The sequence below is a fragment of the Phyllobates terribilis genome, unplaced genomic scaffold (assembly GCF_046119375.1).
Source record: "Phyllobates terribilis strain yellow unplaced genomic scaffold, ASM4611937v1 Scaffold_4__5_contigs__length_816908805, whole genome shotgun sequence".
NCBI lineage: Eukaryota > Metazoa > Chordata > Amphibia > Anura > Dendrobatidae > Phyllobates > Phyllobates terribilis.
The window spans coordinates 295,706,853-295,729,970 of NW_027362764.1; the positions used below are offsets into that span (position 1 = coordinate 295,706,853).

The 23,118-nt window shown below is 39.7% G+C and overlaps 1 protein-coding gene across 5 annotated transcripts in view; it reads right to left on the minus strand.

Moving 5' to 3' along the window:
* Positions 1 to 8,486: 8,486 nt before the first annotated feature.
* Positions 8,487 to 23,118, minus strand: part of IKZF1 (IKAROS family zinc finger 1) — a 256,897-nt gene continuing 242,265 nt past the window's right edge. For all 5 annotated transcript variants that reach the window (XM_073678339.1, XM_073678338.1, XM_073678341.1 and 2 more), the window contains one exon: positions 8,487 to 17,652. In XM_073678339.1, coding sequence (XP_073534440.1) covers positions 16,949 to 17,652 — 704 coding nt within the window. In that variant the 3' untranslated portion in view covers positions 8,487 to 16,948. The remainder of the gene's footprint in view (positions 17,653 to 23,118) is intronic.

The window sequence follows — 23,118 nt, forward strand, 5'->3', positions numbered from 1 at the left end:
ACAAAACTTTGGTGGTAAAAATGTAATTATTCTTTCTTCGCCGCCAAATTGTGTAAAATTCTGTGAGGCACATGTGGTGTCAACATGCTCACTGCACCCCTAGATGAATTCATTGAGAGGTGTAGTTTGTAAAATGGGGTTTCTTATGGGGGACTCTGCTGTTCTGGCACCTTGGGGGCTCTGCCAATGCGACATGGCACCGTCACACCAACTCCAATATTATTATTGTTATTTATTATTATAGCGCCATTTATTCCATGGCGCTTTACATGTGAAAAAGGGGTATACATATAAAAACAATTACAATAATCTTGAACAAAATGTGACGGCGACTGGTACAGGGGGAGCGAGGACCCTGCCCGCGAGGGCTCCCAGTCTACAAGGGAAGAGTGAGGATTCAGTAGGTGAGGGTAGAGCTGGTCGTGCAGCGGTATGGTGGAGAGATGGTGGCGTTTCTTACCTTCTGAGTGTTGCACTGTGCCTCAAAAGTATCAGCGTACTCAGGAGAAATTGCAGAACAAATTTTGGGGTCTATTTTCTTCTGCTTTCCTTGTGAAAATTAAAATATAGGGGGCAAAAACAACATTTTGTGGGAAAAAAATATTTTTTTCATTTTTACAGATCCATGTTGTAAAATTCTATGAAGCACCTGTGAGTTCAAGGTGCTCACCCCACATCTAAATAAATTCCTTGAGGGTCTAGTTTCCCAAATGGGGTCACTTGTGGGGGGTTTCCACTGTTTAGTCACATCAGGGGCTCTCCAAACATGATATGACAAGGTGTCTTGTCTTTCTTCTCTATTTTGTGTGTTTGTATTTATGTGGAAGAATAGTCTGGGTTCTCAAGTCTGGTCTTTGATATGAATTCTGTGTTACATATTTTATTTAGGAGTCTATCTGGAGTCTATTTTTATTTAGGGGATTTGGGTTCTAAATTTAGGAATTTGGGTTAACAGTATTCTGGGGTATATATTCATTCAGAGGTCTGTATTCTGTAGTCTACTCTAAGGTATTTATAGTACATATGGTCTGTATTTAGAGGTTTGTATTCTGGTACATGGACTGAATGTATTTACGCATATACTATATGTATTTATTTATAGTTTGGAAGGTTGAATTTAAAGGGGTTGCCCCACGAACAAAGTACATTTTAATTAACCGCTTCCCGACACCCCACTGTACATAAATGTTGGCGCTTGCTGGGCTCGGTGCAGCGCCGACATTTATGAACAGTCGGTGGTCTTGCAGCGCTCAGTACCCCCAGGGTCCTGCAAGCACTGAGATTCCTATGCAGAGCGACAGCTCTGACAGGTAACATCATCGAGACCTGATTGGATCAGGTCCCAATGATGTTAACCCTTTGATATTTTCTAGATGCTGCAATCCATAGCGATCACAGCATTTAGAAGATACTGAGAGGGGGTCGTCCACTCACCTTTCCGACGTCGCCTGTGATAAGATCTGGCGTTGTCCTGGCAGCCAGAGGTCATATGATGACCTCTGATTCTGCCATGTACGGTGGCATGCTAGGCTCAGCCAGCAGCTGAAGTCTAACAGGAGATCGGACAATGTAAAACTGTCAGGTTTGGTGCAATGCAATACATGTCTATTGTATTGCATGAGACCAGTGATCAGAAAAATAAAAATTGAAGTCCCATACAGTGACTAAGTAAAAAAGTTTGCAAACTATTAAAAAAGAAAAATCACAAAATAAAAAAAGTAAAAAAATATATTAAACCAATAAATCCATATATTTATGCCACATAAAAAAAAAGTACATATATTTGGTATCACCGCATCTGGAACAACACGATCTATAAAGCTGTCACACTAACACCTTCTGCGCACACCATAAAAAAAAAGGCAGCAAAAAAACTGTACTTTTTCATCATACTATCAAACAAAAAGTGCAATAAAATGTGATCAAAAAGCCAAATGGAAATAAAAATGCTACCGCTAAAAACGTCATCTTGTCCTGCAAAAAAAGCTGCCATACAGCTCTGTCAGATGCCAATCATAAAAACCGCATATAAATCTGGTATCACTGTAAATCGCACCGAGCCAAAGAATAAAGTCACCTAATCACTTATACCGCACGAGGAACTGTGTAAGAAATAAATAAAACCAATTTTTCACCTGCTGTTGATTTGTTCATTCTGCTTCCCAAAACAATGCAGTATGGCTCATTTAGCCTGCGCTCTGCGCTGAGCACTTACCACGGGGTTTCCATGTAAATCTCTGAAATACATGATTCAGACAAATATTCCCCTGTGAAAGATTCCCTGTAGTTAGGCAGATGGACTGTGGACGCCGTCTGACCTGTGATCCAGCGGTGTCAGTTTTTTAGGTGTGCATAAAAGTGTGGTTGGCCACAGTTTTGTGCACTTCTGAAAAGAAGGACACAGCTGAACAGAGGCTAGATGAAGTCCAGAGTAACTCTGCTGCCTCATTATAGTGAATGGATCCCTCGGGGGTTTCATCTGAATTATATCACTCAGGGATTTAGATGGAAACCCTGATATAAGTGCTAGGCGTAGAGCATAGGATAAATGTTATCCAAAACATTATGTAAAATGTTCTGGTCACTACAGCGTACTGGGCACTTCAACTTTGCAATTTTCACTCAGCAACATCCACTGCTGCTTGCTTCTGGAAAACACCCATGGAGTCAAAATCGTCACTACACCTGTAGATAAATTCCCAAAGGTGTATAATTTCCAAAATGGAGTCACTTGAGAGGGATTCTGCTCTTCTAGCACTTAGGGGCTCTGTATATGGAGTCCGCAAACTATTTTACAATAATTTGTTCTCCAAGAGTCAAATAGCGTTCTGTCCCTCTTAAGTCTCGCTGTATGGCTAAGTGGTACTGTACAGCCACATATGCCATATTGCCACATTCAGAAGAAATTGTGTGACATTTCGACACCATTTTTACCCATTGCCATATGTGAAAATGTAAAATCTGGGTCTAAAACTATTTTTTTGTGGTAAAAAAATATATATTTTTTTTCACCGCCCAATGGTATAAAATTCTGTGAGTTACATGTGGTGTCAATATGATAACTGCACCCCTAGATGAATTCATTGAAATGTGTAATTTATAAAATGGGGCCACTTATGGTGGGTTTCTGCTGTTCTGGGACCTCAGTGGCTCTCCTAGTGGGTCATGTCACCTCACCTGCAAACCACCACAATAAAATCTGCACTGTAATATGGCACTCCTTCCCTTCTGAGCTTTGCACTGTGTCTGAAAAGAAGGTTTCGACCACTTATGTTGCATTGATGTAGTCAAGAGAAATTGCGTAACATTTTATCTTATTACCCCTTTTGACAATTGCAAACTTGAGGTCAAAGCAACATTTTAGTGGAAAAAAATAGTAATATTTCATTTACTCAGCCCAATGTTATACAAGTTTGTGTATTGCCTGAGGGTTAAAAATACTCACTACTCCCCTAGATGAATTCCTTAAGTGGTATAGTTTACAAAATGGGTTTACTTGTGGGGGCTTCTACTGTCAGTGACTCTTCAAATGTGACATGGTGTTCGTAACCTATCCCAACTAAAATAGAGCTCCTTCCCTTCTAAGCCCTGACGTGCGCCAACAGTAGTTTTCCACCACATATGGGGTATCAGCGTGCTCAGGAGAAATCGCACAACAAATTTTATGGTGCACTTTCTCCTGTTACCCTTGTGAAAATGAAAAATTTGGGGCTCAAATAATATTTTTGTGGGAAAATGTGTTTTTAATTTTCATGGCTCAGCATTATAAAATTTTGTGAAGCCCCTGAAGGCTCAAGATGCTCACTACACATCTAGATAAATTCCTTGAAGGGTCTAGTTTCCAAAATGGGATCACTTGTGGGGAGTTTCCACTGTTTAGGCACATCCTGTGCCCTTCAAACGTGACATGGCGTCTGCTATCGATTCCAGCCAATTTTGCGTCCTAGAACGCAAATGGTGCTCCTTCCCATCTGAGCTCTGATGTCGCCAAAACAGTACTTTCCACCACATATGGGGTATCAGCATTCAGTTGAAATCGCACAACACATTTTATGATGCATTTTCTCCTGTTACCCTTGTGAAAATGATAAATTTGGGGCTAAAGTAACATTTTTGTGGGAAAAAGTAAAATGTTCATTTTTTCCTTCCACATTCCATTAATTCATGTGAAGCACCTGAAGGGTTAATAAACTTCTTGAATGTGGTTTTGAGCACCTTGAAGGGTGCAGTTTTTAGAATGGTGTAACTTTGGGGTACTTTATGTCATATAGGCCCCTCAAAGTCACTTCAAATGTGATGTGGTCTGTAAAAAAATGGTTTTGTAAATTTTGCTGGAAAAATTAGAAATTGCTGATCAACTTTTAACCCTTATCGCTCCCTAACAAAAAATATATGTTTCAAAAATTGTGCTGATGTAAAGTAGACATGTGGGAAATGTTATTTATTAACTATTTTGTGTGACATAAAGCTCTGGTTTAAGAGCATAAAAATAAAAAAATTGAAAATTGCGAAATTTTCCATATTCTCACCAAACTTCCGATATTTTCAGAAATAAACACGAGTTATATAGTTATTTTGAACAAATTTTACCACTATCATGAAGTACATACAATATGTCCCAAAAAAACAATCTTAGAATCATTGGGATATATTGAAGCGTTCCAGAGTTATTACCTCATAAAGTGACACTGGCCAGAATTGAAAAAATTGGCCTGGTCACGAAGGAGGAAACAGGCTCTGGCACGAAAGGGTTAATAGATCTTGGAATAAAAATAAGCTTCACAATTGGATGCGTTAAAAAATGTTCCTGTGCTGAGATAATCTTATAAATGTGTCCCTGCTGTGTACTGTGTAATGGCTGTGTCTGACCGTACAGGGACATAGTCTGATCATACCACAGCTCCTGGGCAGGGGAGGAAGTAAGAGAGGATACAGACAGGACAGCAGGGGATCACAGCTGCTGGATTCTGTAAGGAAAAACATTTTCCTGCCTGTTTTTAAACAATATTTTACCTCAAAGAAAGAATCAGTTGTTCATGGGATAACCCCTTTAATTCTGGAACTTCATTTATTTAGGGGTTTTGCAGTCTATATTTCTGTCTGGTCTGAGATATGGGTTTATTTAGGAGGTGTGGTCTGAAGTTTCTATGTATTCTGGGGTCTATATTTATGTAGTAGAAGCCTGGTCTGAGGCTATTTACCACTAATACTGAGATGCTTTCAGTCAGTGCCAGGGGCGTGGTTACAGCCGCCACTCTCTATACTGCCACCCCATGACTGAAACCTGCGACGGCGCCACCAACATGACAAACCCGAACGCTGCCAGGAGGAATAAAGTTAATTTCCTCCCGACAGCGAGGCTTTCAGTGCAGGCGCTGTGCAGGTTCAGAGCGCTATTAACCTGCAGATTAACCCCATATCTATAGGTTAATAGCGTCTTTTCAAATGACAAGTTCCCTTTAAAAAGGTATATCTCATATACTGATTCTCACAACTAGACAGGGACGGGAAGATATAATCTATAAACTAACGCTGCAGATACACTGTAAATACAATGTGCACTTGGAAATACATGATCTGAACTCATGAACAGTTTCCAGACATTCAGCTGACCAGGAGGCAAGTTTAAAATGTCACATGTGACATAGTGGGGAAATCTTTAAAACTCACAAGATTTCTTTAAATTACTGTACAAGTCTATTTAGTGTGCATGGATGTCTTGCCTGTATTGAGCCTGAAGGTTAAAAGTAGAGGAAAGAAGAAGTGAAAAATGTCATATCCATTCAGAACTCACAGGTTTTAAAATTATCCCTTGCTATGCAAATTTCCTAACCAACTGGCTGGTTCCCAGTTATGCATGGGGAGAAGCTGCAGTCACATCTGCTTCCCGTTTTGCCATCTGTTTGGCCTCATCCAAAGCAGCTTGCTTTTTACTGATTAAGCTGTCTTACTCAGCCATTAAGACATACACCCACTCTGCTGGTCGGCTGATTGGGGACACATTCATAACTGTTAAGACTATACTCATTTCACTCCCAAGAGAAAAGGCGTTGGCTACAGTGCACCCACAGCATAGTACTTTTGACTTGAATAGTGTCTGTCTTGATTAGCATCATATTCCAATATACAGGTTATATGTTCCACTTAAGGTGACATTTCATCATGCACATTACAGAAACAAGATATTGAGCTTTTATGAACTCTTTATCAAATATTATTATGTGACTTTTTAAACCCTCTGTAGGTTTTCCAGTAATACCATTAGTCATAACCATTTTTGTTTTACCTTTGAATTGTTAATTACGTTAAAAAACACTGAAAATTTCTGCCTTTATTAGGCTTCCTGACATCAAAGTGCTCCCATCACACAGTTTCCTGCTGTATATTGATCAGTGGTAAACTGTTGGACTGCTCAAAGCAGCTTTATAGCTGTGGTTTGGTTGTTACATGTGTGAACAGGAACTGGCAGTTTTGGGTTCTATTTAAAATTCCACTTGGACTGAGCCTTATAATACATTACAATTAAGAGGTTTTTTTTAACATTTAAAAAAAACACAGTATAAGCTCCAAGTGGCTAAAACTAGCAAAAAGGTACATATCCACATTTCAATACTTTGCCAATCCCTGGCCAAAGGTTCTGTGGTCCCCAGCCATTGTTCGTTTACTAGGCCACAACAGTGACTTGTCGTATTCTGCTCATAATGGTATGTAAGTATGTGACTATTTGTCATTCTTAACTTTGCAGTTTATACCGGGTTTTAGAAAATGTTGAAAAAAACTTTTAAAGCTGCTGACCTTTATAAACTTGATTTAATTAAATGAAAACACTAAAGCTGTAGTGCAAAACATCTAATTACTGTTCATAGTTACTTATTTATCAAGAATGCAAATGAAATGCATGCAAAGTAATAATGGATCATAAAAGTGTATTTTTAGGCTATGTGCCCACTATGCGTTTTTCAAGCGTTTTTGCCCTGGAATTTCCGCAGCGAAAACGCTTAAAAAACGCTTGGTAATACGTGCCCTATGGTCCCCAATGATAATTCGCATGTGCTGTGCACATGCTGCGGAAGTTTCCGCTGCGGATTATCATTGCGGAAAAATCCGCAGCATGTCCATTAATTTTGCGGACATGCAGCGTAATTGCCGCCATTGACTTGCATTGAAATGCTTAATATCCGTGTCAGTACATTTGCACACACGGATATTAAGGGATTCTATGTGCAGATGGTACCTGGGTTTGGAGAAGAGGAGACTCTCCTCCAGACCCAGGTACCATAGAACCTGTTAAAAAAAAAATTTAAACTAAAAAATAAAGATTATACTTACCTTCCGATGGCCCCCGGTCTCCTCAGCGAGGAGTCCGGTCTCTAGTATGGGTCGCGGTGGTGTGAGGACCTGCCATGATGTCATTTAGTCATGTGACAGGTCACGCGACAGCTGACGTCAGCGGTCGCGTGACCTGTCACATGACTCAATGACGTCATCGCAGGTCCTTTTACACCACCGCGACCCATACAACAGACCAGACGTAGCGGAGAAGACACCAGGGGCCATCGGAAGGTAAGTATAATCTTTTTTTTTTTTTTACCATTTTTATTCTTTTTTTTTTTTTTTAACTATTACTTGGTCACACTATATAAATCCATGCCGGTTGCATGGTTTTATATAGTGTGACCAAGTTGTCAAGCACTTTTCCAAGTGATGCTAAAATGGCTTGGAAAAGTGCTTGACAACCCGCATGCGGAAATGCATGTGAAGACGCTTGACAAACGCTTCTACCTGGCGGGAAAAACGCATGTAAATTCCGCATGCGTTTTTCCTGCCAGGGAGAAGCGGAAAAAATATGCAGCATTTCTGCATCATGGGCACATAGCCTTACGAAGCTACAGCTCTAAAAAAAATACACAGTGAAAAGGACACAATTTCTGGGACAAACAATCAATTTATTTAGTTATTTTAAAGGTATAAAATAGAAAGGTGATCACATACATGTAAAAAAAAGTCTACACTGTTTGTACACTTTGATGTATCAACAACTTCTAAATACAACCCGGCAGTGAAAGTGTTAATACCATCTGCCTGCTAAAGGGAAATGTCAGCAGAATTTCACCACCCAAACTATTTATACCTGCAAGTAGCTATTTCAAAGACAAGTCCAGCAATACCTTTACATGGCCAGTCCGTTCCTCTGTTATTCAGACATCAGCGTCTGAACTGATATGCAAATGAGGCTGGAAGGCTATGGTAGATCTGAAGCCTCTGTCACTCCGGCTTTATTCCTTGCCCAGCGCCGCCTCCTCCTGCCTGACTGACAGTTTTTATACTGTGTAACTTCATGCAAAGGAGCCATTAGTCAGACATGACAAGGAGGCACTGGGCAGGGAATAGAACTTCAGATCTACAGCCTCATTTGCATATCAATTAAAATGCTGACTTCTCAGTAACAGACGAATGGACTGGCCATGTAAAGGTATTGCTGGACTTGTTTTTGAAAAAAACTACATGCACATATAGATAGTTTGAGGGAGGAGTCCTGTTGACAGATTTCCTTTAAAGGGGCTATGGGGATTAAAAGAGGAGAGTATTTTTTCTAGAAACAACTCGATTCTTGCTCAGGAGGTATGTTAGGAACTGCAGTGGAGGTGCTACAGTCCTTGGACTAAAGTTCTGCTGTTTTTAGAAAAAAAAAAGAACATACTCTGTTCTAATCAGACATCCCCTGTAAACTATTTAGTCAAAAATAGTGACTCATTTTGTATATATACATAAATAAAAAAGAATATTTATAAAAGTGGTACAAATATCTGATATGTAGCAAATAAATAATATTTTACAAATGTGTCCCTTTGTATTCAGTATCTTCATTTCCAGCATATTCAGAAGTGAAGATTGTAACATTTTACAGCCTACAGTATGTTATATGTCTGACTTCATTCTTTAAAATGTGTGCATGACCACAGGAGGTCGCATTACATTAAAAAACATATTTTATGCTAAGAGACATGCACTTTGAAATAGAAAGTGGTGAAATATAACATAAAAAATATGGATTGAAAGTAGAACAGCTTTGAAGGCAATTTATTGTATGATCACGTTTACTTGAGCAACAAAACAACAACATACACCAGTAAGATACGTGGTCACAAAGGAAATGCAGAGCACATGTGCTCGTGTACAAATGCACGACAGTTGCCCTTTTTAGACATAGCTACAGGTGCTGCTGATGCATGTCTACCTCTCACATACATTGCATGGAATCATGGAAACACCTGCATTTACAGTCAGGAGTCATTTTGTCTAATAATGTGATATGGGTCACAACTGAAATACACAAAGATGCATATATACAAAGGTTCAACTCCAAATGTTCTGCTTATGGGTGTAAGAGGAGAGATGGAGCAGATCTAAGTTCATGCAGATTTCACTTCTGAAATTGAGCAGTTTCGGGAATTTCTATGAAACTAACCATATAGATTTTATAACAAGAAAATTCTAAAATTATGCTTTGCAGCGTATTTGTCACAAGTGGACATAAGTCATATTATTTCTTGAAAAAAACAAAGAATTCAATGAGAGTAACAATTGGGAAAATGGAAGTCATAATTTTATTGATTTTGGCAATTACTTCCCTTGAGTTAACATTTTGAAAAGTCATGAATGATTCTCCTGCTGTGCCAACTGGATCTTATAAAAATAGTAGCACACACTGCAGTGTAAACCAGCTTATCTTATGGAGATACACAGGAGTACAGTGGAGAGTGACCGCACATAGTTCCACTGTTACTGCATGCTCTCCTAGCATTATACCTCAAGGCCTTCATCTGAGAAAATTATATTGCTATAGTGTACAGTCTAGTCTGTATAGTCAATTTAAAGGGAACCTGTCGCCATAAAATGTAATCTCATCTGTAGACACCAGAGCAGGGGAACTGAGCAGACTGATACATAGTTTTGTGAGAAAAGATTCAGTATAACCGGGGTTTTAATCATTTAAACCTCTGCTCTTTTTATGATTTTGGACACAGTGGGCGGTCCTATCAGTGACTGACAGCTCACTCTGTATGCACACTTATACATGGAAGGCTGTCAGTTACTGATAGGACCGAAAATCCTAGAAAGAGTAGAGGTTTAAATGATGAAAACCCAGGTTATACGGAATCCTTTCTCTCAAAGCTACATATCATTCTATTCAGCTCCCCCTGCTCTATAACAATCTACTCAGCTCCTCCATGCTCTAACATCACGGTGACAGGTTCTCTTTAATAATGTAGTACTAAATCATAGTCCTGCATTTTAACTTATAATCTAGTAAAATTTAAATTACTATTACCTTCTGCGACATAGTGCTTAACACAAATTTATAATAAATTAGCTCTGGCACACGGAAAACCAATTTTGAAATAATTACAAACACTTTGGCTTTTAAATAAAGTAAAACACTAGCGCCTATACATTTGCATACATCAGTGATGGACTGTTTTGAAAAAAAATAATAAATAAATAAAATTATATATATATATATATATATATATATAAATAAAACACACAGAATAGTTTAGTTACATTAAAACACTCAGCTGGACTCTTCAACAAGTTGGGGTATGTGAATACTGACATATACTGGCTAAACATATGACAAAATGTCACCCTTTTTTAATACATTTGTTTTTAAAGGCTTAGTCTCGACATGTTCTTCAGAAGTGCAAGACTCCCCAGCCTCCTCCTTTCCGTGTTGCTGGGGAGCAGGCACCCTCGAGTGACAGTTCTGATTGAGCAGCATGGTCCTGTTGAACTGAATGTACTAATGTGACTGGCGGTGCTTGTTCTAAAGTCTGCACTGTTATCTGTACATTTACATGTAGAAATAACAGTGCTTTTGAACAAGCGCAGGCTCAGCTGCTCTTGGAGAAAGTGAGCAATGAAGCAATCCATGGTTGGGGGCCACGGGCTTGTGATTTTGGAGGACTGATAACCGCAGATCCAGGTCAGGATCTGAAAGGGAGGGGAGGTGAGCAGCACTGTCAAATTGCTCTGTAAAAATTAATAGGCTGGAGAGAGGTGACTGGGATCTCAGGAGCTAACTGTCAGATCCCAGCCTTGAATGTAGTAGCTACTGCACATGTTCGGCTATCCTCTGGTGTTCGGTCTCCTTAGGAATGAGCTATAGATATGTAACGCAAAAGCTGTTATAGCAGGAGAATCACAGCATATAGAAAATGCCCTTTTTTATGCTGACTATATCAATTTTATACTATGGGAATAACCCTTTAGTACACCACAGAGGTGTTTCTGATCTGTAAGTGATGTTTGTGCATTTATTTTTAACTAGTTTTCTAATTTCTTGCCTGATGCTGGGTTTCTCCATCTTAGCTTCTTCCAGAGCATGTTGAAGAAGACAATATATCAAAACATAGTGTCAGGCAAGGAATTTGACTTTCTCCATGGTTTTAATATGATATGCAGAAAATATTTTAACACTTGAAAGTGTATGTATATAGCTGCTTTATTATATATGTTTAATTCTTGCATAAATTCAAATTGGAGAAAATTTGTTGAAATTAATTACTGTATAAAGGTCATCAGCTGAGTGTTAAAAACTAAATTGTGTGATGCAGGATGCTTTATCTGATTAATAATAACATTTATTTCAACACTGTAAAAGGCCTTCATCTAGCACTTAGAAAAAGGGTTGAAACACATATTTTTGATAAAACAAGTGCTCCTACATTACCATTCAGCTGCTCTAGATTTCTTCAGCTATTTTGGGGTTATCATTTTTCTCATTGTTTTGAAAATTATTCTACAAGGCAAATCTGGAAATGCCTGGACTGGCTACTGTTGCTGGCAACTTCGTTTGAAGCTTGATATACCCTCACTGAACAGATCAGATCAACCATGAAGTGCACTCTAGTTATACATAGTGTTACACAAAGCCTCCAGGTGAGAGCACACCCTAATACTACTGGTATGCTGCAATGACAATGAAAACACTTCATTTTGCATGCATTTGCTTTCATAGATGCCTCAATATGGGTTTATGAGGGATTGGTCCTGGCAAACTAATCAGATAAGCTTCTATGAGGAGATAAGTTCCAGAATGGACCAGGCAGGTTGTATATGTGAACAAATGCATTCCATGTAAAAGATTGATACATTAAATGAGAAAGATGGGACAAGGGGAAAATATGTGTATTTGGGTTAACAATTGGCTATGTGATAGGAAACATCGTGGTTATTTGTGAAACACACTCTCATTGGGTCACAGTTAAAAGTGGAGTACCACAGGGGTCAGTATTGGGCCCTTTTTCTTTTTAATATTTATTAATGACTTTGTAGGGGGCATTCACAGTAAAATTTCAATATTTGCAAATTTTACCAAACTCTGCAAGGTAATCAACACAGGGAAGGATAATTTAATATTACAGAGGGATTTATGTAAGCTAAAGGCTTGGGTTGAAAAATGTCCATTAAATTTTAATTTAGATAAGTGTAAAGTCATGAACTTGGGCAGAGAAAATAAAATGAACAATTAGGCACTAAATGGTAAAACACTTTAACTGAAGAAGACTTGGGTATATGGGTGGACAGCAAACAGTGACCAGTGCCAGGCAACTGCTGCCAAGGCAAATAAAATCATGGAAAATATAGATAGGAACAGCTCACCTGTCTGGCTGCACAGCAAAATACTCCAATAGCAGCAACAGTCCAAACAATAGCTGGCACTCACATCTTTTTAAAAAAGTGCTTTATTAAATCTAAATTATTGCTGCTGTTTTTAATTTGGATTAAATAAAGCACTTTTTTATGAAAATAAAATCATGTGATGCATTAACAGAAGCATAGATGCTCAACCCAAAAACATAGTTTTGTCTCTATACAAGTCACTAATGCAGCCACAGTTAGAATACCTTGTATAATTTTGGGCTCCAATGTATAAGACATACAGCTGAACTATGAAGGCGTAGAGGCAATTTTATTACAATGTATAAATATATGAATGGACAGTACCAAGATCTTTCTAATAATATTTTTACAGTTAATCTAGCAACTATGACAAAGTGGCATCCTCCACATCTAGAAGAAAGAAGGTTTCTCCATCATAGATGGTGATTCTTTACTGTAAGAGCAATGAGATTATGGAACTATCTGCCACATGATGTTGTAATGGTTGATTCACTAAAAAAGTTCAAGGAGAGCCTGGATGCCTTTCTTGATAAATACAGTATTAGAGGTTATGAGTACTAGATTCTGTATGGAACATTCATCCAGGGATCTAATCTGATTGCTATATATGGAGTTTTGAAGGAATTATTCCCTTAATATGGGGCAATTAGCATCTCTTTCAAAGGGTTTTTGCCTTCCTTTGGATCTACACTTTAGGATATAGATTGAACTTGAAGAACTTGTGTCTTCTTTCAATCTTAAACTTATGACCAACAGTGGATATAGAAAGTCTACATACATGTTAAAATGCAAGTTTTTTGCCACGTAAACAATCATATCATGAAGAATAATTTCAGAACTTTTTCGACCTCTAAGGTGACCCATAATGTGCACAAATCGATTGAGAAACAAACTGAAATCATTTTGAGACATAAATTAAAAATAATAAAGCTAAAATAATGAGGTTGCATAAGTGTGAACATTCTCTTATAAATGGGGATGTAGTTGTATTCAGAATTAGCTAATCACATTTAAACTCATGTTAAATAGTAGTCTAGTCAATACGCAGATGCCATCATTTAAAGTGATTCTGATTAACCCAATATAAAGTTTAGTTGTTTCAGTAGGATTTTCATTACATTTTCTTAGTTGCATTTTACAGCAAAAGGCATGGTCTGTAAACAGCTTACAACACAGCAAAAGGATCATGATTGAAGTTATCAATCAAAAGGGTACAAAACATTTACAAGGCATTAGATATATCACTTTAACGACAGTCATCTAGAATTGGCTTAAATTTGATACAACACTGATATTACCTAGAACTAAAAGGCACTTACAATTGTTGAAAATGCAAGAAGAAATCTGGGAGGCTGTCAAGAGGCCTACAGCAACATTAAAGGAGCTGCATGAATTCATAACAAGTACTGGTTGTGTACTGCATGTGACAACAATATTCCATATTCTTCATATCTAGCATGTAGGGTAGGATGGCAAGACAGAAGCCTTTTCTTACAAAGAAAAACATCCAAGCCTGACTAGGTTTTGCCAAAAGTTACATCAAGTCATCTGAAAGCATGAGACTAAGGTTGAACTTTTTGGCCATAAAGACTTTTGGTCAGACAACTGCTGCCAAGACAAATAAAATGATTGTATGCATTAAAAGAGGCATAGAGGCTCATGGCAAGAACATCATTTTTCCTCTCTGTAATCACTAGTACAGGCGCACTGTGTACAATTTTGGACTCCAGTGTATAAAAAGGATATAGCTCAACTTGAGCAGGTGCAGAGGAGAGTGACCATGGTCATTAATGGAATGAGAGAACTGCAACACTAAAACAGGTTATCAAACATGGTGTTATTTAGTTTGGAAAAACAAAGGCTTAGGAGTAATCTTATTACAATGTACGACAGGACAGTGCAGAGATCTAATCATCCTTTTAGACCTAGGCGTGCAATGGTGATAAGGGAGCATCTTCTACACGGGTGGCGATTCGTTGCTGTAAGAGCAGTGAGAATATGGAACTTTCTACCACATGATGTTGTAATGGTTGAATTACTACAAAAGTTCAAGGAGTTTGTGGATGTTTGTCTTGATAAATATAATATTTCAGGTTATGAGTACTAGATTCTGCGATGGGACTGTGATCCAGGGAACTATTCTGATTGCCATATGTGGAGTTGGGAAGTAATTTTTCCTCTATTAAGGAGGCGATTAGCATCTGCCTCATGGGGTTTTTGGCTTCCTCTGGATCAACATGTTAGGCTATAGGCTGAACTTAATGGACTTAAAAACTATGAAACTATAATTCTAAAATTCCATAGTTCCAAAAGGTATGTTTTGTGCAAAGCCAACACTGTGCATTGCCAAAAGAACACCACACACTGAAGCATGAAGGAGGCTGTTTTTAAGCAGCTGGAACTGGGGCTTTCGACAAGGAGCAGAGAATTATGAGCAGTTACGAATATCAATCAATTCTGTAAGAAAACCTTCAGACCTCTGCTAAAAAGCTGAAGATGAAGAGGAATTTCACCTTTTAGCACAACAACAACCTTAAGAATACCTCCAAATCAACAAAAGAATTACTTTAACAGAAAAGATCAAAGTTTTGGAATAGTGCAGCCAGCGCCCAGACCTGAATTTCAGTTGAAAATCTGTGGGTGACCTGAATAAGGCTGTACACAGGAGATGTCCTCGTGATACAAAAGATTTGGATGGCTACTGCAAGGAAGAGTGGGCAAAGATTAACAATTCTGATTGATGTATTAGTCAAAGGGTATGCATATTTATGCAACCACATTAATTTAGTTTTTTTCCCACCTAAAAAGATTTCTGTTTATTTTTCCATTGAATTTTGCAGAAATTATTCTAATTGGTATGATTTTTTTTAATGACAAAAACCTGGCATTTTAACAGGGGTGTGTAGCCTTTTTATATAAACTGTATATGTGAGAGCAATAACATATTCATGGTTTAGTTGCATTGGGAAAATTTATCAAACAATCACAATTAAAAAGTGGAACAGCTGTACATAGCAAACAATCAAGTTTTTGAAAGTCAAAATATGATGTTTGGTTGGGATATAGCTTTTTCACTTTTCCTTGCATCAATATTGGTTGAACGAACTCAGAGTTTAGGATAAGTTCAAATCTGTGTTGGAGCTTAATGTTCATAACTACAAAAAATGATTGCGCTAACTTTACAGACAAAATGCCTCATCTGATACCCAACAGACATAATTACCGAATCAATAACAAATTTCTGACAAAGTAAGTAGTGTGTCATGGTGTCACATGCAAATGTGAACAGAGCCTCTGAATAATACGTAATTGTAACGTTTATTATTTATATTATAAAAGTAATTTTAAATTCCTGTATGTTGTCTGTTATTGGCTTGTTTGGGAGCTTTATTAATAATGGTGAAATAATTATTTGTTTAAGTTTGTAAAGTGTTGAAATATATACAAGACTCACCCTTACGGATGTCGAGGATGCTCAAGCTCAAAAACTATGTAAGGATTTTTTGTGAATATATACAAGAATGTAGTTATTACACTCCACTGCTTGTCGTCAGAATTTTAGAAGCAAAAGAAATGGCAATAAAGCCCCTCAAAAATAATGTTGACACCAGAAGCTATAAATAAGCCTATATTATACAATTATGTAGTATGATACTGTCAGTTTTATAAAGAAATGCATTCATCAATAACCCTATACTTATGACCATTACATACTGTAATATATTGTATTTCACTTTAAATGTATATTATGCTCCATAACAATTAACCTAAAATTAACATGGGAACTATTGTCATGAACAATATCCATGTCAGTATGCTATAGCATAAAGCCTAGCATTAATCATATACTTCCAGAATTTGTTTGAAGACTAACGTTTGCAAAAATATCAATAAGGACTCTTTATGCTGCTTAGAAATGCCCAGTAACTCTCTAGTTCCATATATATTATTATAGAAGCGTACAACAGACAGATGTTAGCTATACACATGTATGCAAGTTCTAGGTTTCTTAATACAAACACTTTCAAAAGATTTCCAAAAACATGATGCTTAAAAATGAGGCATCATATCACTGTAACAATAAAAATCTTGTAAAAAAGCATGCTGTCTTAATGGAAAGTAGTCGTATCGTTAACTGTAGTAAGTGATAGGTCTTTGTATGCATTGCTGGGTTCATAGATGCTTCTTCAAAATTTTCACCTTGGAAAATGTTTGTGCTTTTTTCTGTGGAACATTAATATATGGCAGAAAGGAGGTTAGATCAACCCATATTGAAACGGTGTTCACCTCGGGTAATATGTGATGAAAACTCATATCTATCTTGGCTCTGGTATCCACACATGTTGCACTCAAATGGATCACGAAAACCATGACAGCCCATGTGGATTGTGTACATCACGTGATCCAAGAAGAGAACTCGACAGTGCTCGCACTTGTGGACTTTTATTGCTTCTCCGTTACCACTGATGACTTTGAAAGCATCTTGAGAATTGTCATTGGCGGCTCTATACACATCAAATTGCTTGTTTTCTTTTATAGACATCCCATTTCTAGTATGGGGCGGTATGTGACTGGTCAGGTATATGAGTCCTCCCCGTTCCTCATTGTTGCTTTCAGTATCTGTGGAATCTTGACAGCTGTTACTCGGAGAAACTTCTTTCTCTGAAGCAATGGATTTAACTTGGGAAAGTAACAGCAGGTTTTCCACTGCACTTTCATGTGCTGCCTGGTTGGTGTGAGATGCAACATCTGCATGAGGTTTATGTAGGGCATACATTGGGTTAATAACTGGGACCACTTCAGGACCACCAGGTGGTGTCTGAACCAGTGGACGCAAGGATTCAGCTCCTAAATATGTAATTGCATTATTGATGGCCTGATCCATTACATGTGTCTGCATAATTTCATTCTCCTTCTCAAAATTGGTGTTGGGATCATATGGCAGGTCTGACAGACGCTTCTCACCTAAAGAAAAGAGCATATAACTAGTTATGTATATATTATTTTAATGTGATTTTTCAAAACTTAGGAGTAGAGTATCTTCACATATTTTTCTTAATGCTTACAAAATTTCTAATATATAGTTGAAAAGCAACTGTACTTCCATCACGTGGTTAATTATGAGCAAGTGCACACACACACATATATATATATGTGTACTTTCTCATTATATATACAGTATATATATATATTAACAAAACAGGTTCTTCATACATAACATCTGTCAGTTTTACAAATTACATTTTCATATACCTTTCTTAAAGAAATTCTTTTGCAGCTTAATGGCAAATCAGTCACAAGGTTTTTGCTACCCTATCTGAGAACAGCATGATGTAGGGGCAAAGACCCTGATCATAGCAATGTGTCACTTACTGTAATATATAACTTACATCACTTAATATATCACTTACATCACTTACTATAACCTTTACATCACTTACTATATCACTTACAACAACCCTGCCCACACCACTGATTGGCAGCTTTCTATGTATTCTGTGCATAGGCAGAAAGCTACCAATCAGCGATGGGGGCGGGGTTATAGAGTTCATGAATATGGAGGACTAAATTGCAACACGTGTACTAGTCCTCTAGTGATAATCTCATCATAAAACAAAGATGTTATCAAAACTACAGCAAGCACCTTAGAAAGTGACATCACTGGAATCAGGGTCTCTGTTTCTACATTATGCTGTTTTTTGTTTAGGTGGCAAAAAACCTGGTGCTAGTTTCCCTTTAATATTGATGACCTATCATGTTGGAGAGGTGGAGGTCCAACTTCCTGAGATCAGCAAAACAAAGAAGTCATTGCTCCATGTCGTCTTCATTGCTTACAGGCAGAGCAGCTCATCATTACAGGTGACTGTGCCTGATCCTGATTCCTGTTAGCCCCATTCAAGTTAATAGGATAAGCTGCAATGTAAAGTACAGCTATGCTAGCCGATCCAGATATTATGCTGTCCAATATCACAGGCCGGACCTCCACTTATTAAACAAAGAGAAGCCGTTAATGTTTAACTCAAGCACCACCTCTTTGGCCATAAATGGTTCTAAAAAGAAAAAAATAAATCTGGAATTACACATTCTGATATTGATTTAGGTTAAGTAGCCGATTTCTATATAGTTTTTTTAAGCCAATACCAGAAGTGGATTCAAAATGAATGGGGAATACAAGGGAAGGACTTATACTTTTCTTTCGTGCTGGATCCTCTTCTTGCTCCAAAAACTGCATTAAAAGCTGTGTCTGATACAGTCAAAATCAGTAGGTCTGAGCTCATCCTTAGTCATTCTTTATACTCCCCCCGCCTTCAAAAAGAGTGCACCAAGAACTGCACCACACAGCAGTTCTCAGTCCAGTTGAGTTATATTGTGACAAATACTATTACATTAACATCTTTTTAAAGCACAAACACTATAGTTTTTCCAGTTTGCTTTAAGACAATGTGTTAGAAGTGAGAATATGACACATTTAAGTGTTTAAATTCATTGCACTTCATTACTTTTGTGGCTTCCTAAACTGAGCTTGTTAGATAGAGGGGCTGTACTACGCATAACCAGACCAGTAAAATTAGACAAGACAGGAAACGCTTGGGTTCGTGTGTTCTGGAAAATACTGGGCTGGTTATGTGGTTACTAAAGCTGAATAGAAACCGCTAACTGAGCGGAGCTAGAAATGCTAGGAGTTGCTTTACGTATGTCTAAGTATAATCTTTACATCTTTGGTCTTGGATCTTTTTTTTTTCAAAAGTTCACGCATGTGACAAAAGACATTTTCGAGAAAGTTTCCTTTGTTTTTTAAGCTTTTTGTTCACTCTACTTCAAAACTAAAATATCATGTGAACCTACAACACTGATATAAACAAGCAGCAATTATTAGTATTATATTTTGATGCGGAGCCTCATGTAAGGGCAGGTTCACACAAGTGGATAAAAAAATCATTCAGAGTTTCATCCAGAAAGTGGGACAATTCTTTCCACACTTGTCATCCATACACAATCAGTTTTTTTACAGCAGCAACTATTAATAACTTACAGGACCATTTACAGTTTCCCATGTTACAGAATTGCAATGTATCCATAAAAATCAGACGCCATATTGTGGCTCAGTATGGAATCAGATTTTTTCACATACCCATAGACTTGAATGGGTGAGTCTAATCTAGGAAACTAGCACATGCTGCAATTTTTTTTCACATACAGATTTGGTCAGTGAAAAATAATCACTCATCTGCACTGCCTCATTAAATAAAATTGCTCCGAGTGGTGTTTTTTTTACGGATAGCACTTGGACCAAAAATACAGCCATGTGAACAAGCCCTAACAGTGAAAAGAGCCAAGGAACAGACTAGACTGAATCTTGTCCTGGTAGATGAGGAAGGCATTACAATGGTTAGGTCTCCTTCACATGTCAGTGTCTTCAGTACGTGTGGTGACTAGTGTTGAGCATTCCGATACTGAAATATCGGGTATCGACCGATATTCGCGGTATCGGAGTTTCGATACTGAGTTCCGATACTTTTAGCATATCGAATACCGGAATCGGAAGTTCCCATAATGCCTGCGCTCTGCAGTGTCTCTGAAGGATGACAAGTAGTGTTGAGCCACCCCCATAGTGTTCGGGTTCGGTTCGTCGAACACCGGAATGTTCGTGGAACTGTTCGTCGTACACCTTAGAACAATGTCGAACACCGTTAAAACCAAAGGCAGGCAAATAAAAACACAGAGAAAACACCTTCAAAGGTGTCCAAAAGCTGACAAACTGCTCAGAAGACACGCTCTTTAAAAAAGCCGGCCGGCAATTCAGCATCGGTACCCGACAATTTAGAACAGAAAGAATAGAGCATCACACATAGATTAGATAGATAGAAACATGTCAGTCACATATATAATAAGTACAGTGATCGTGTTGATTACTGTACTTGTAATTTAGTGTTAAAATAAAGGATTTATTAAAAAAAAAATTGGCATGGGGTTCCCCGTAATTTTAGTCTCTAGTGGAGGTTAAGCAGACGGCTGGGGCAGATGTTTGAAGCCTGGGAAGGGGGTAATACCCACGGAGCTTCCCAGGCTACTAATATCAGCCCCCAGCTGAATACCTAGCCTTTACTAGCTATTAAAATGGGGGACCCCCCAAAAAAATGATGTTGGGTCCCTCCTATTTTAATAGCTAGCAAAGGCTAGGCAGACAGCTGGGGGCTGATATTAATAGCCCAGGAAGGGTGCCATGAATATTGGCCCCCTCCCAGGCTAGAAACACCAGCCATCAGCCGCCCCAGAAATGGCGCATCCATAGGATGCGCCAATTCTGGCACTTAGCCTCGCTCTTCCCACTGCCCTGTAGCTGTGGTAGTGGGGTAATAGTGCTGGGGTTGATGTCAGCTTATAATGCCAGCTGACATCAAGCCCAGGTTAGTAATGGAGAGGCGTCTATAAGACACCCCCATTACTAACCCCATAGTCAAAGTTAAAAAAAAACCACAAACACGCAGAATAAAGTCCTTTAATTGAAATAAACACACAATTCTTTATTGTTCTAAATTAAACCATACCTACCATCACGCCCATTCCAGCTGAAGCCAACGATCTCCTGCAATAAAAGTAAAATAATAAAACAACATCATCCTTACCTTTCCATGGTTCCTAGGACGGCTCCAGCTCTGCTACATCGAGATGACAGGCTGGATCGCAGCAGAAAGATGCCATCCAGCTTGCCATGCCGCAGACACTGAGAAGCGCAGGTGTAGCACCCCGAGGACTCGGCTGCTACAGGGGTATTGCACCTCACACCAGAGGTGTGGTATTCCACTCCCGGGTAAGGATGGAGTGTGGGACTGAGCTCAGACAGCTGCATGCACTACACTCATCCCATTTCCGGGGGACAGAACAACGGTACTCCCACCAGATAGATGTGCAGGTACGACAGCGTCTGTCCCTGGCTGGAGTGGGAGGGGGGGAGGAACATCCCAGTAGTGTAGGGGCAGATAGGGGAGGGACTCTGGGCATAGAGGTAGGAGCCCATTGGGTGCTAGTCACCTGGGCTCACACATAGAGGGAGTATATATGGTGGGCACCATCTTAAGACAGGGTCAGTCAGTCTGAGGAGGAGCAGAGCAGAGGAGCTCAGCCAGGAGGGCTGACAGGGAGCTGTGGCTCCAGCTGGGCCCAGCTCCAGGGCCAGGCCTGTAGTGGAGAGGAGGAGGAAGAAAGGCCCAGAGACACAAGACAAGAGGGAACCCTGAGATCCCAGAAGTAAACCAAAAGGGTGAAGGGTTGGCAGAAACGGGTACCGGAACCCTAACTGGCAGAGGCTAATGATCCTTAGCCAGGAACCGGAGGTCGTGGTTAAGTTTTGCCACGACCCTCACCACATCCACCAGGAAGGCACACCACGAATAGGGTCAGGAAAGCCAGAGAAGGTTTTACCACCAAGAGGCCCGAGGGAGCCGGACAAAGGTGGATCCCTGGTGGGAACGGCCAGTAGGAAGGAAGAGAGGGGAGCTCAGGACCACGCTCTGGACTGCCTGGGAGTTGGCCGAGTCCCACACCTGGTGGACGCAGCATGGCTCGGGTGGTCACTCAAGGCCGGAGTGACCGGAGCAACACCTGTGAGTAAAAACCCTGAAACTGCATCACCTGTCTCTGAGCTTCCTTGCTGCACCATCACAACCACCATCTTCCACATCTGCTGCCCTGAGGCCATACCCCTCCCGTTGGGGGTTATACCATCCTTGCTGCACAATCCTACCACCGGCCTCAGCGGTCTGCCCTGCAGCGGCGGCCTCCTAGCCGCAATCAACGGGTGGCGTAGTCTACACTTAAACAACATCTACAAAGACTGCCACACACTTAGTTTGACCACCCTGGGCACGGACCGGGTCACCGCCACAAGGACTACTACCCCTATCCAGATCCGGCTCCGGGTATCCCTTGAACATGGCCCAGGGGGCGCGTCAACTTTGGCGTAGTCGGCAGGATAACGTGCCCGCAATCACCGGGTACTGCGTGCCTGAAGAAAAGTTCATATTTACCGTAAAAAGAAGTCTCCCGCCAATTCCGGAGGGTCCCCGCCATCGGACGTCGTCCGGAGTCGTTTCCCGCCGTTTGCCCGCCATCTGCAGCCTTTTCCCGCCATCCACGGAGTTTCCCGCCATAAGGAGACGATTCCCGCCATCTTGGACAGTTTCCCGCCCTGGCAGAGCGGACGCCATTATGGGCGTGCCAGAGGGTGGCAAGAGGCCACCTCCCATCGTGGGCCAGGTCCAGGAATGGCGCCAAAAGCGGAAACCGCCCCCACCAGCAGACACTGCAATGATAGAGATGTCCATCAGAGTGGGGGGTCTGCCCCTGGAACTGACAATCACCGAGTTGCCCCAGGACCGCCCTCAGTATGGGCGGATCAAGAACAAAAGAAAGAGGATGGGTGCAGCCTGG